At 47.3% G+C, this 14,750-nt stretch overlaps 1 protein-coding gene across 5 annotated transcripts in view; it reads left to right on the forward strand.

Moving 5' to 3' along the window:
- Positions 1 to 14,750, forward strand: part of TTLL11 (tubulin tyrosine ligase like 11) — a 267,536-nt gene that overhangs the window by 228,929 nt on the left and 23,857 nt on the right. The window contains exon 9 of one of the 5 annotated variants that reach the window (XM_068553146.1): positions 12,138 to 12,197. The exons of the other annotated variants lie outside the window; for them this stretch is intronic. Coding sequence (XP_068409247.1) covers positions 12,138 to 12,154 — 17 coding nt within the window. The 3' untranslated portion in view covers positions 12,155 to 12,197. Of the gene's footprint in view, positions 1 to 12,137; positions 12,198 to 14,750 lie in introns of those variants that run through there. 5 annotated transcript variants of the gene reach the window in all.

A 14,750-nucleotide genomic window follows, 5' to 3' on the forward strand; every position in this document is an offset into this window, starting at 1 on the left:
ATTATAGTTCTATTTTTAATCTTTTATGGAGCCTCCATACGGTTTTCCACAATGGCTGCACCATTTTACATTCCCACCAACAGGGCACAAGGATTCCCTTTTCTCCATATTCTTGCCAACACTCATTATTTCTTATCTATTTGATAATAAACATTCTAATAGGCATGAGGTGCTGTCTCACTGTGGTTTTGATTTGCATTTCCCTGATGATTAATGACACTGCACATCTTTTCAGATACCTGTTGGCTTCTTTGGACAAATGTCTATTCAGATCTTCTGCCCATTTTTAAATCAGATTGTTTGGAATTTTTTGCCATTGAGTTGTATGAGTTCTTTATATGTTTTGAATATTAACCCCTTACCAGATATAAAATTTGCGGTTATTTTCTCCCATTCAGTAGGTTGCCTTTTCATTTTTTTGGTGGTTTCCTTTGCTGTGCAAAGGAAACTTTTTAATTTGATGTTCATTTCTGCTTTTGGTGTCAGATTAAAAAGCTATAGCCAAGACCTATATCAAGGAGCTTACCGCCTATGTTTTCTTCTAGGAGTTTAATGGTTTCAGGTCTTAGTTTCGAGTCTTTAATTCATTTTGAGTTAATTTTTGTGTATGGTGTTAGATGGTGGTCCAGTTTCATTCTTTTGCATGTGGCTGGCCAATTTTCCCAACACCATTTCTTGAAGACACTATCCTTTCCCCATTGTATATTCTCTACTCTTTTGTTGTAAATTAATTGACCACATATGCATGGGTTTATTTCTGGACTCTCTCTTCTGTTCCATTGATCTATGTGTCTGTTTTTATCCCAACACCATACAGTTTTCACTACTATAGCTTTGTAATATAGTTTGAAATCAAACTATACAAAGCCCACAGCTTTGTTCTTCTTTCTCAAGATTGCTTTGACTATTTAGAGTCTTTTTTGGTTCCATACAAATTTCAGGATTGTTTGTTCTATTTCTGTGGGAAATGTCATTGGGATTTTGATACAGATTGCATTGAATCTGTATATTGCTTTGGGTAGTAAGGACATTTTAACAATATGAATTATTCCAATCCATGAGTACAGAATATTTTTGCATTCATTTGTCTTCAATTTCTTTCATTGATACCTTACAGTTTTTAATATACAGATCTTTCAACTCCTTGGTTAAATTTATTCCTGAGTATTTTATTCTTTTTGATGCAATTGTAAATGGGATTGTTTTCTTAATTTCTCTTTCTGATAGTTTGTTATTAGTGTATAGAAAGCAACAGATTGTTGTGTACTGATTTTGTATCCTGTAACTTAACTGAATTCGTTTATTAGTTCTAGCAGTTTTTTGATGGCGTCTTTAGGGTTTTTCATATATAATATCATGTCATCTGCAAATAGTGACAATTTTACTTTTTCCTTTCCAATTTTGATTCCTTTTATTTCTTTTTCTTGCCTAATTGCTCTGGATAGGACTTCCAATACTATGTTGAATTAAATTGGTAAGAGTGGACATCTTTGTCTTGCTCCTGGCCTTAGAGGAAAAGCTTTCAGCTTCTCACCATTGAGTATGATGTTAGCTGAGGGCTTGTCATATATGACCTTTATTCTGTTGAGGTATCTTCTCTCTATACCTGATTTTTTGAGAGTTTCTTTTATCATAAATGGATGTTGCACTTTGTCAAATGCTTTTTCTGCATCTATTGAGATAATCATATGATTTTTATCCTTCATTTTATTAATGTGGTATACAACATTGACTGATTTGCAGATGGTGAACCATCCTTTGTATTCCTGGAATAAATCTCACTTGAACATAGCGTATGATCCTTTTAATGTATTGTTGAATTCAGTTTGCTAATATTTTGTTGAGGATTTTTGCATCTATGTTCATCAGGGGTATTGACCTATACTTTTTTTTTCTTGTGGCATCCTTGTCTGATTTTGGTATCAGGATAACGCTGGCCTCATCAAATGAGTTTGGAAGAGTTCCCTCATCTCCTATTTTTTGGAAGAGTTTGAGAAGGTGTTAGCTCTCCCTAAATGTTTGATAGAATTTGCCTGTGAAGCCATCTGGTCCTGGACTTTTGTTTGTTGGAAGGTTTTTGATTACTGATTCAATCTCCCTACTAGTAATTGGTCTGTTCAGACTATCTATTTCATCTTGACTAAGTCTTGGTAGGTTGTTTGTTTCTATGAATTTATCCATTTCTTCTAGGTTGTCCAAAGACACTGTTCCTGGACTTTCAGGGTTTTTTTGTTTTTTTATTTTATTTTATTTTATTTATTTATTTTTGGCTGCATGGGGTCCTCGTTGCTGTGCGTGGGCTTTCTCTAGTTGCGGTGGGCGGGGGCTACTCTTCATTGCAGTGCATGGGCTTCTCATTGTGGTGACTTCTATTGTTGCAGAGCACGGGCTCTAGGCGCGCAGGCTTCAGTAGTTGTGGCACACGGGCTCTAGTTGTGGCTCGCGGGCTTTAGAGCGCAGGCTCAGGAGTTGTGGTGCACGGGCTTTGTTGCTCCGCGGCACGTGGGATCTTCCCAGACCAGGGCTTGAACCCATGCGCCCTGCATTGGCAGGCAGATTCTTAACCACTGTGCCACCAGAGAAGTCCCTCAGGTTTGGGTTTTCTTTTTTTCATTCATTTTTCTCTTCTCATTTCAGTTTGGTGCTGAAAGCTCGACCTCTGTGCACTGGTGCTGAACCAAATCTTGGAGACAGAGTTTTGGATGAAGTAGAAAAGAATAGCTTTATTGTTTTGCCAGGCAAAAGGAGATACAGTGGGCTTTTGCCCTGAAAAACTGTGTGTCCCAACCCCGGGGGAATTTGGTGAGGAGTTTTATAGCAGTAGTTCAAGGGCAGCATTGCTGATAAGGATCTGTGTGTGTGCAGGGCCTGTATTCCTTTAATCTGGCCTCAGGTGATTTCCTGATGAGCTTCTGTGATTCCTTTAATCTGGCCTCAGCTGGTCCCCTGATCTTCTCTAAAGAAAGCTCCATCAAGTAGTTAGCATCTTCCATTTGGTGGGGGTTTTAGTTCTGCAGAAGAGGTTAAATATATTGTTGTGTGTATCCCTTGAGGCAGAATGAGGACCCTGCCCCAAGGCTGCACTATTGTTTCTTGGCTGCTCCTCCCTGGTCTCTGCAACCCCTCCCTTCCCTGATTAACAACTGTTTGAATCTGCCCTTTGGGACTCAGGGAAGGTCATGGAGTCTATTCCCTACAAACAAGAAACAGGGGACAGAACTGCTTCCATGCCCAGGGGCCCCACAGGGTCCTGCTCAGTTTCAAGTTTGTGACATTTCTATTGACATATCTTCAGGCTCACTGATTCTTTCCTTAGCTATGTCTAGTCTATTTCTGAGCCCACTGAGAGCTTTCTTCATTTCTGTTATGGTGTTTTTAATTTCTAGCATTTCCTTTTGATTCTTTCTTAGAGTATCCATCTCTCTCCTTACATTGCCCATCTGTTCTTGAATGTTGCCTACTTTTTCCATCAGAGCCCTTAATATATTAATCATCATTATTTTTAATTCTCTGTCAGATAATTCCAACATCTGTTTCATATCTGAGTCTGATTTTGATGCTTACTTTGTCTCTTCAGACCATGGTTTTTTCTCATCTTTTTTTTTTTTTTTTTTAACTTTTTTTTGGGCTTATTTATTTATTTATCCATTTATGGCTGTGTTGGGTCTTCGTTTCTGTGCGAGGGCTTTCTCCAGTTGCGGCGAGCGGGGGCCACTCTTCATCGCGATGCGCGGGCCTCTCACTGTCGCGGCCTCTCTTGTTGCGGAGCACAGGCTCCAGACGCGCAGGCTCAGTAATTGTGGCTCACGGGCCTAGTTGCTCCGCGGCATGTGGGATCTTCCCAGACCAGGGCTCGAACCCGCGTCCCCTGCATCGGCAGGCAGACTCTCAACCACTGCGCCACCAGGGAAGCCCTTCTCATCTTTTAGCAGGTCTTGTAATTTGGGGTTGAAAGCTGGACATGGTATATCAGGTACTAAGAACTGAGGCAATCAGGCTTTAAGTGTGAGGTTTTATGTTAACCTGGCTGGGAGCTGGGCTGTATTTAATGTTTGCTGCAGCTGTAGGTACCAGAGGCTTCAGCTTCCTTGGTTTTATTTTCAACCCCCAATTGTCTTTGGGTTTCCTTAAACAATCCTTCTTAAACAATCCTTCTTGTTTTGCAGCTCTCGGTTGTATCCACTGTTGTAATATTGGAGCCCTGCTGATGTGGTGGTAATTTGCTGGGGAGAGAAAGCATTTGATAATCTTATGGTTAAATCTCAGTTTCTTAGTGGGCTTGAGTACTTGGACTGAGATGTTCAGAAGTGTTTCTTAGCCTTTTTTTTTTTTCTGTCCTTATGTGAGAAAGAAGAAAGAGAGAGCCTGCAGTTGTCTTTCCAGGAAGAGAGAGGCAAGAGTTGTCTAATTGCCCTTCCCTCAGCTCAGATAAGCCTCTGGTAAAGCAGTTCCCCTTGAGGGCAGGCCTTTGTTATGGAGAACACTCTGGGCATATTTCAAAATGATTACCTTCCCCTCATCCCTGCCTGAAGCAAGAGGGATTTTTCTCCTATAATCACCTTGAGAACCTGGTTGGATTCTGGAGGTAAAGTGTGGGGGACCCCCTAAAACTGAGCCCCCAGGAATTTCTAACTCTCAATCTAGTCCATAGTCAGCCTCCAGCAATTCTTGAATCACCAGTTAAGTGTTTCTACCAGTTACTGGCTCTAGCAACTTCTGCTCCCAGTAAGCTGATCTCAGCTGTGATTCTCCATATTCACTTGTCTGTCCAGTTTTTAGGGTGACAGTTTGCCCTGTGACCTTATTTCTCTGACGGATGTAAGAAAAACCATCGATTTCCAGTTTGCTCATCTTTTGTTCTTATTGTGAGGATGGGAGTGATGACTTCCAAGCTCTTTGTGTGTCAGAGCTGAAACTGGAAGTCCTCTTTACGCATTTGCACTTTTCACACCAACCTGGTTACAGAGAAGAGAGATGAAGCTCAGAGAAGTTAAGTAGTGTGCCCAGGGTCACCCAGCTGATGGGTGGTAGAGCCAAAATTCTGTCTTCAGACTCCAATGGTCTTTGAGAAACTGTACCAATCACAAGCATTCCAGAAGTGTTTACCATACAGGCCCTTTCAGAGATTTTCCATGGAATTCCTGGTGAAATCTGGGCTTAATCATTTAACCTGAGAGTGAAGTGAGAACCTCATGAGCCACTTAATCAGTTCTCTGTCTCTAAGCAAGAAAAGTAACCCAAGACGAAACCTTATCCAGCCCAGAGTCTATCACCTCTCACTTGGGGCCAACTTCAATATTCACTGGTAGCATCCTTTAAAGTATGCTCATCTTACTGGTGTGGAATCATAGCCTTTAAAACTAGAGAGGCCTTAGAGATCATCTATTCAACCCCTTGCTTTACAGATGAGGAACACTGAGACCCTGAACTAGCTGCTGTCCATTGGCTTTCTACCTCCTCACTTTGCTCCCTTTCTTAGGTCTTTCTAGGAGTAATTTAGACACATTTCTTTTTGAAATAGTCAGTGCACAGTCACATGATAAAACCTGCACTCTGCTCCATCCTTTGCCCCATGGGAGAGGGGAGAAGGCAGATACCATGCCCTTGGGGATGCTCTGCATCTCACCGCCAGACTTAGGAGACTTCTAGTGGTCAGGCCTCCTTGACCTCCATCAGTCTTCCCTGAGGTCTGGATAGACCAGTGGTTCTCAACCGGAGGTGATCCCCCCGCTTTCCCCCCCGGGGGCATTTGGGCATGCCTGGAGATAGTTTTTGTTGTCACAACTGGGGAAGGAAAGAGGGATGTTGCTATTGGCATCTAGTGGGTAGAGGTCAGGGATGCTTTAAACATCCGGTAATGCATAGGACACTCCCCCCTCCGCCAACATAGAATTTTCTGGCCCCAAATCTGAAAAGCATCAAGGTTGAGAAACCCTGAGGTGGAGTGTGCCAGCTCAGAATCTCCACAATAGCTCTCTGTGTGCTTGAAATGGCCACATTTTCCCTTCAGCTTTCTTAAAAGACAGCTCCTGGGGCGGTGGAAGCACTTACCCGAGCCCCACCACGGTCACATGATGCAGCTGCCAATCAACTCAGGGTGAGGGATAGCAGCCTCCTGGGAAAGGTGCGCTCCCGAGGTGTTCGGTGAGACCTTACATGACTGAGGTGCTTTCTTCTTGGTAGCAGGTGGTTGTCTCTGCCCACACTTCCCCGCTGATCACGTCTGGAGGGAGGAGCAAGCCTTATATAAGCTCAGCCTCATGCAACCTTCTGTCATTTTGGCTCTCCAGGGCCTGGGGAACCCCCTCCCTCCTGAAGTCTCAAGGGAACGTGGTTCTGTTCTGAACAGGCCTGGCAGGGATGCTTGCCACCGGCAGGATAAAATCTGAGCTCTTTAGCCTGTGAAATGGGCCCGGCCAACCTCCTCTCCATCCCCTGCAACCCCGGCCCCCCGTGCCAGACCCGTTCTCCTCCCACACACCCTGTGCGGCAGCTACACACGCTACTCCGTATGGACCAGACCAACGTGCTTCCTTCCGTGCCTCGGCTCGTGCTTACCTCCCTGCCTGACTGCCTGGGCAATGCCCACATGCAAGACCCTCCTTCGTGAAGCTTCCAGGCCCCTCGCCCTGCCAGTCACACTGTGTTCTGTGTTGTTGGTTCTAGGCACACCCCCCCAGCAGGTCTTAGCTTACTGGATTATAAGTGTTTGTGTCTGTCTGTGTCCCCTTCCCACCTGCCCCCGTGGATACTGATGCCCATGCCTGATTCATATCTGGGGCCCAGGGCCTAGCACAGTGAAACCTTGGTGAACGAATGAGTGAGTGAGTGAATGAATGAATGAGTGCTTGGATGGAATGTCACCGCTTCTTATTCTCGGAGTGGCTACTTCCAAGACCCCTAATGATCCCCTGTTGACCGCCTGGTTACCTAAAACACAGGGCGCACGACCTCAGCTCTACCTCTTCTTCTGCCATGGATGCTGTATGATCTTGAACAAGTCACTTGCCATCTACACTAGGTACACCCACGGTAACCAGCTGCAACACTGCAGCGTGTCCTAGGCGTGGTCTCAAGAAGAGGAGGTAATAGAATCCTAACCAAGTTCAGGACTCTCCCTAATTCTCCATTTGCAGTGGCCCCAACTGGCCCCCAAACGGCAGGCACCGTTCCCAAGCGTGAGCACAGTGACAGAAATGTTTTCGTGCACTAATAAAATTACCTTCTCTAAAGAAGGCAATTTGCATGTTAATGTTTTGGGTAATTCTGTGCAGCTCCAGTGCCCTCAGGGCTGCAATTTCTCTCTGACAAAGTGACAAAAATAAACTCCCACATAAAAGAGCATTTCTCTTATCTCTCATTTGTGCTCTAAAGTGACATTCTTAATATAAGTCAAGTTGAAACCCACTTCTCTGTCTTATTTTTGACACTCATCTGCCTCCCATCACCTCTCCAAGTGACAGGCCGGCTCCTCAGAGCTCTTCAGAGGGGCCTCTTCTCGAGGACAGGCGCCCCCCACCGCCAAGGCTCCTGACTCTGGTCTTCTAGAAGGTGCAGCCAGTTAACTGGAGGGCAAATATGGGGAGCAGGGAAGAGGGCTGCATTTTGTGGGTGAGTTAGGGCAGCCTAACTTCCCCCAAATTACCTATTTTCTGGAAACAAAGAACTACTACAATGAGATGAAGATTCTGAGCCTCTGCCCTCCAGGGCAGCAGACTGTTTATCTGCCAGGGATGGCCTCTCTGACTACCTAAAGATAATAAAGAAAGACGCTCTTGGGAATTGCCTGGTGGTCCAGTGGTTAGGACTCAGCCCTTTCACTGCTGTGGCCCGGGTTCAATCCCCAGTGGGGGAACTAAGATCCCACAAGGTGCATGGTGCGGCAAAAAAAAGAAAGAAAGAAAGAGAGAGAGAGAGAGAAAGGAAGGGAGGGAGGGAGGGAGGGAAGGAGGGAAGGATGGAGGGAGGGAGGGAGGGAGAAAGAAAGAAAGAAAGGAAGGAAGGAAGAAGGAAAGAAAAAGAAGCTCAGATTTATGGGGTTTCTTCCATGTGCCAGGCCGGGCCCCTTACATCTAAATTCTCTCACTGAACCCATCTAAGAGCCACACAGGGTAGGTAGAAAATGAGGCTCCCAGAGGTGAAGTGAATGAGCCAAGGTCACCTAGCACCACGTAAGAGGCAGACCGTGGATTTGACCTTAGACACGTGTGATGTAAAGGCCTGGGTTCCTTCTGCCGTAAGTGGATGCTGAAAGCATGCTCATAACATCAGTGACCCAAGCAGTGGGAGGGGAGGAGAAGACTGACATTTACCAAACACCTACTGTGTATCATGTGCTACGCCCATAGATTTCTTTTCTTTTCTTTTTTTCATTAAAATTTTTAAATTAAACAATTTTTACAATTTTAAAGATTACTTTTCATTTACAGTTATTTCAAAATTGGATATGTTCCCCATGTTGTACAATCCACCCTTGAGCCTATCTTACACCCAATAGTTTGTACCTCCTACTCCCCCATCCCTATATTGCCTCCCCGCCCTGCCCCCACCGGTGACCACTAGTTTGTTCTCTGTATCTGTGAGCCTGGTCCTTTTTTGTTATACTGTATCCACTAATCTGTTGTATTTGTTAGAGTCCCCATATAAGTGATATCAGGCAGTATTTGTCTTTCTCAGTCTGACTTATTTCACTTAGCATAATGCCCTCCAAGTCCATCCATGTCGCTGCAAATGGCAAAATTTCACTTTTTTATGGCTGAGTAATATTCCATTGTAAATATATACACCACATCTTCTTTATCCACTCATCTGTGGCTTCCGTATCTTTATGCCTATAGATTTCCTTCAGTTAGTCAACTAATGGCCTGTGAGCACCTACCACCTGCCAGGCATGGGTGGTGACAGCAGGTGCAGTGACCAATAGGATAGACACCCCCCCCCACAAGGCCCCATGCCGTGGACAGCACGGTAGCAGAGACAGACAAACATTAAACTCAGAAATACAGAAATAAACACGTAATTAAATGTTGTGATTAGTTCTGGGAAATAAGGTGACTAAGTTTTAAGGAGGATAGCAGAGAAGACCTAATATATATTGGGAGGTGGGTCAGGGAGATCTGTCAGGAAAAGTAACATTGGAGCCGAGATCTAAGTGGCAACCAGGGAGAGGCTGAGGGAAAGGGCGTTCCGGCAGAGGGGGGTGATCCGCCGGCTCGAGGGGCAGCCCAGCCGCAGAGGCAGGCAGGGGCTGGATCTTACCTGGATCTTACCGCATGCTCACAGCACGTTAAGGATGTAGATTTGTTCTGAAGAGCTTAAAGCAGGGGAATACGCGGCTTGACTCGTGTTTCTAAAAGGTCACTCTGGATGCGGTGTTGGAAGTGCGGAGACCAGTGGGAGGCTTCATGGGGGTCCAGGGGAGCTGTGGCCTTGCAGGCTTGGGGGTTGGGGGGATGGTGGGGGTGGGTGCAGGGTGTAAAGTTCTTGGGGTGTTGGGGGGAGGCAGGGACTGTGGGAGAGGAGTTTCAACAGTGGCTCTCAGACTTCTGGCAGGAGCAACTAGGAGGGTGGAGATATAATTTATTTAAATGGGTAGGACGTCAGGAAAGCAGAATTGGGAAAGGAAGACCCGGAGATCCATTTCTAACAGGCTCTTCGAGATGCTAATGAGACACCCCAGTGGCAAAAAAGCAGTGGGGCCTGGAAAGAACGATTCGATGGCATTGATTCACAGAGGATATTTAAAGCCTAGGGAGTGAATGACAAGGAGAGGGAGAAGCTGAGTCCAGGTGGAGAGCCCTGCAGGACCCCAATACCCAGGAGAGCAGAGCAAAGCCAGCAGAGGACAGGAGAGCCTGAGCCGGGAGTTCCTAGCGAGACCAAGAAAAGCTGGGGAGAGAGTATTCAAGGAGGGAGCTTCCACGTGGACAAATGCAGAGAGCCAGCTAAGATGAGGGGAAGGGAAGGTGGCCAGCCATTTAGCGAGAGCAGCTTGGTGGCGAGATAGGGAACAGCCACCTGAGATGTCAGAGGGAAGGCTGTGGAGACAGTGCCTGCGCCACCATCCCTTTGGGAAGTTTGGCTAGCAAGAAGTAGAGATAGAAAGGTGACTCACGTATGCGATGTCGAGGCAGCCTTTTAATGCAAGACCGGGTGCATTTGCTGGCCAGTGAGCGCGATTCAGGAGAAGGCGAGACCCTGATGATCTTGGGGGCACTGGACACTGATGCCAGCCCACCTGCTGCTTTTCCCTTAGGCTCTGCAGCATTCCTGCCTCTCCCAGGCAGTCATCTGCTTCTTCCTTTGCCTTCTAACCCTACCTACTCCCGGTTCCGCCCCCTCTCTCCCCTCCCCACTCCTCCCTCCCTTCCATCAGATGAGGGATGAGGGCTTGCTGGGCTCTGTATCCACCTGATGGGTGGTCAGCAAGAGTCTGTGGAAGTGAATTGCTCTGGTTGCCGCCTTGCAAATCCTCTCAGAGCAAGGCCATCGTGGGGAAGAAGAGCTAGGTTTGCTCTCTGAAAAAGTGAGGCCAGTGGGGAAGCTTTGCATATTTCAGCTCAGAGGCAGAGAGCACACAGTGAGAATGGGCCTCCTGGGGAGGTGATGAGACCCCATCACTGGACGTGGCCAAGTGAGGGGCTAGATGACCACCGTCAGCAATGTCAGGGCGGGCATGCTCAGCTCAGCACCTCATGGGGAAACTACAGGAAGCCAGAGAGACAGTACCAGAAACCATGCTGTTTCTGCTGACCTGTGACTTGTGGCTCCTTCCCTGCCTCTCTGAGTGAACCTGGGGCCAGGAGGGCAGATTCACAGAGCTGGGCTCGCATCCCCACCGCCACCTCCAGTCTGTGGGGCTCCGGGTGAATGTCTTTACCTCCCTGCACCCCAGAAGCCTGTAGTGTCCAACTAATAAACAGCCCAAGACAAAAGCAAAGCTTCACTATGTCCCTAAACACAAGTGAAAAACCAAAAGGTGAAATGGGGGTCAGAAATGCACCTGTTTTGAGGATGAGGTGAGAGGCGCCTTAGAAAGAGCTCACTGCGGTCCCTGGTACATACAACGTGTGTGCTGCATGCCAACTACTCTTATTACTTCTTCTTACTGAGTGGTGTTATGATCCTGTAAGGGCCTGGATTGTGTGACCTCTAAAGTCCTTTCCAAGCGAGAGATTGTGACCACTTGCTGAGGGTTGAGTGTTGAACCTCAGAAGGTCCGTTGGAGCCATTAATCCCACAAGAAATGTCTGGAATAGCACAAAGGAGGTGCAGGAGGTGGTCACCAGCCCTGTAGCCTGTCTCCCCAGACAGTGACTCAGGAGCTTGCATCCTTGTCATGGTGGAATCAGGGGTGACACTGGCTGGGACTGGAGCCGGACCTACCAGCCACTCTGCACCGGCCAGTGGCATGACCTATGATTAATGAAATGATGGAATAGCCGCTTTCATCTTTGGTTATGTTTGTTATTTGGGTGCCGCGGGCATCTGGGGGCAATGATTTTTCTCTAAGGCCTATTTATGGTTCATTCCTGACACTTGGTAATTTTTCCATCTAGCCAAGGACAAAGGTGATGGTGACTTGTTGCTGTAATGTTTAGATACAATGACTGCGCATGTGCAACTTCTGTTCCCCAGCCATGCGGAGAGGCAGGAGCAAGGCCATCCCTTCTGTCCCTTAAAGGGTGGGCCTTGAAAGGTTTCCATCTGGTTTGGGGAGAGGTGGTGTCGGGCAGCAGTGGGGGGCCCAGCGCCACCACTCCCAACGGTGCAACCTTGGGCATGGGAAGTGTGACCTTGGCCAAGTGGCAAGTCACTCCTCTCGTCTGCACAGTGTGAACATCAGCAGTACCAGCCTCTCAGGGTTGCGCGTTTGGGGAAAATGCACAGCGTGAGTCCTGGCGGGCAGAGCATCCTCGATAAATGTGGTTTGTGATTCTAATTAGTATCATTTTTAAAACATTCAGAAGCCACCATCCCTCCTAATGCTTCTGGAATCCTGAGAAACGGTCCAGTCCTCTGCCCATTTTACAGAAGGGGAAAGTGAGGCCCGGAGAGGGGGAGTGACTGGCTCAAAGCCACGCTGTGCGGAGGGCACAGACCACGTGAGAATCCAGGTCCTCTAACCCCCCTTGCAGGATTTTTCCCCCTGTAATCCCAGTCAATCGGTTCATTGATTTCCACAAACGCTTTTTGAAAGCCTGCTCTGTGATGGCTGGAGATGGGGGCGAAGACTCCCCGGCCTGACAACAGCCTAGTGTGGAGACACACGGTCAGCTATTACAATAAAAGAAGAAAATGAAACCAGCGTTATGATAGCACTCCAGGCAGCGGGAGGTGAGAGGGCAGACATCAAAGTGGGGAGATGACTGGTATTTTTTAAGCACTGTATTGGGCTTTTGCTGGGTGATGCCTTGTAAAAGCCACTCTTTACAGATGAAGAAACCAAGCCCTCCAGAGGCGAAACGGCTCCCGAAAGACTAGACAGCTAGTACGCAGCAGAGCTGGAACTGAGACCAGCCCATCAGTCACTACTCCACGGAGCCAAAAGCCATCTCACAGGAACTGCCCAGGTTTCATCTCCTGCAGTGGAGCCCTTTGAGACCCCAGCCCCAGGCCTGGAGGGACCGTGGTAATGCCTGCGGGGACCGTGCAGCCGCAGATCAGGAAGAGGCTGCAAGGCATCCCCAAAACGGAGAGAAGACAGATCCTTGTGATTAAGCACCTCGGAGTTGGTGCAGCCGTCACATAGCGCTTGTGGGGAACATTCCGCTTCACAGATAGGAACCACTAAGCTAATTCAGGTCAAGGTCACTCAACTTGATTTCCCATCAACGATTCCAGACAGGAATCTTGTATACTTATGCGCTTAAAATTTCCCTGTGAGACAGAAACATCTATTCCAGGTGAATAACGAGAAAGAGATTTAAAGGTTAGGGCGAGAGAAGGAATCGGCGAGTAGCTGTCCTAGCCCAGCACACCAGTTTTTGAAATAGAAGTACTAGCAAGGAAGCACAGGTATTTTTGAGAGGAAAAAAAAAAAAAAATCTCATATTCAGTCTGGGGTAATATCCCTGGCTGTCGACAATGATTTGGATTTAATTATATCATATGTGCAAACGTGCTCTATAAACTATAAAATAATACATAAATGTCAGATGTTAAGAAAGAATGCGGTGTTGGAAAGAGAACTGTGGGTTTGAGAGTCAGGTAGGGTTTAAATGCTGCCTCGTCCACTTAGGGGGACCTTGACAAGCCACTCGGCCTTTCTGGGTCTCAACTATAAGTGGGGAATCCTTGTAATAATGTCCTCTTCTGAACATTACTCCGAGAACCAGACAAGAAAAGAGATATTCTTTGGAAATTGGCAAGTGCTCTGCACACGGAAGGTGTTATTCTCGTTTCCATCCTTAAGCCCCAGAGTAGATGGTGGGATTATCGGAGAGCAGCCACCAGCGCTGTCATTAAGTCCTGCGTGCAAGGTCCCCTCCCTGGGCGTGGAGGGGAGCGGGCTTGGGGCCAGGAGCCCGTGGGCCCACCCTCACCAGGCTGATTGACAGAATGAGGCCACAGTCTGTCAGGGGCTGCATCCCAATATCCAGGTGGCAGCCTCCGTGAGAGCCACGTGGATGGCTACACTGGAATGTTTCGAAGGCTGCTTTCTCCAGTGAGATCCATCAACTCAAACGAAGTTTCGAAAAACACTCAGCAGCTTATCTTCAGGCACAGGGGGCAGGTGGGGAAAGCCTGTTTGCAAAGCCTGGCAGAGGGGACTGCACCTTCTTGCTGACATCCAGCAGAGATGGGGGGGCTCTCTCCCTCATTCACTGCAAGGCAGCATCGTTTCTTCCTTCTAAGTGACTGGAAGTAACACCCCGACTTGGCCATCTCTTTGAAGGCTCTTGAAGCAGCAGCAGAGTAAAGAAGTTATGAGAATGGTCCTAGGGTCAGCCACCTTACCAGCTATATGACTTTGACAAGTCTCTTGAATATGAAATGGGATTGATGGTAACACTTGCTTCATGAGATTTCTGAGAGATTCATTCAGTTAAATAACGCAAAGGCATCCCTTAGCCCAGGGCTTGCACATAATGAGGGCTCAGTGAATATGAAGTGCTATTGTTTCCTTTCATCCCTTTTACTGTAATGGGTCACTGAAGCAATGTTACCAAAGAGACGCTTCCAACTCTGCATCAGAGCTGTGAGGAGTGTTCTGGCAGGGCTGGTGGAGGAGCAGGGAAGAGGGGTGGGGTCTCTTACACCTTTCCAAAATAGCTCAAGTAATCTCAGAGACTTGGTAAATGGTAGGTGAGCATCCCAAGTACTGGGTGCACTGCAGCAGAACCAAGCTACGGACCAGGGTGCTATGGACTAAACCCCAATTCATATGTTGGAACCCTAACCCTCAGTGTGACTGTATTTGGAGATGGGGCCTCTGGGGAAGTAATTAAGGTTAAATGAGGTCATAAGGGTGGGGCCCTGATCCAATAGGACTGGTGTCCTTATAAGAAGAAACACCAGAGAGCTGGCTCTCTCTCTCTGCCATATGAAGGCACAGCAAGAAGGCGGCTGTCTGCAAGCCAGGAAGAGAGCCCTCACCAGAACCGAACCACGATGGCACCCTGATCTCGGACTTCCTGCCTCCAGAGCTGTGAGAGCTGTCGTTTGAGCCACCCCAGCTATGGTGTTTTGTTACGGTACTTGGCAACCCAAACAGATGAAGATGGGGGAGAGAGGGGGGCAGTGGGATC

The sequence above is a fragment of the Eschrichtius robustus genome, chromosome 10 (genome assembly GCF_028021215.1).
Source record: "Eschrichtius robustus isolate mEscRob2 chromosome 10, mEscRob2.pri, whole genome shotgun sequence".
Lineage (NCBI taxonomy): Eukaryota > Metazoa > Chordata > Mammalia > Artiodactyla > Eschrichtiidae > Eschrichtius > Eschrichtius robustus.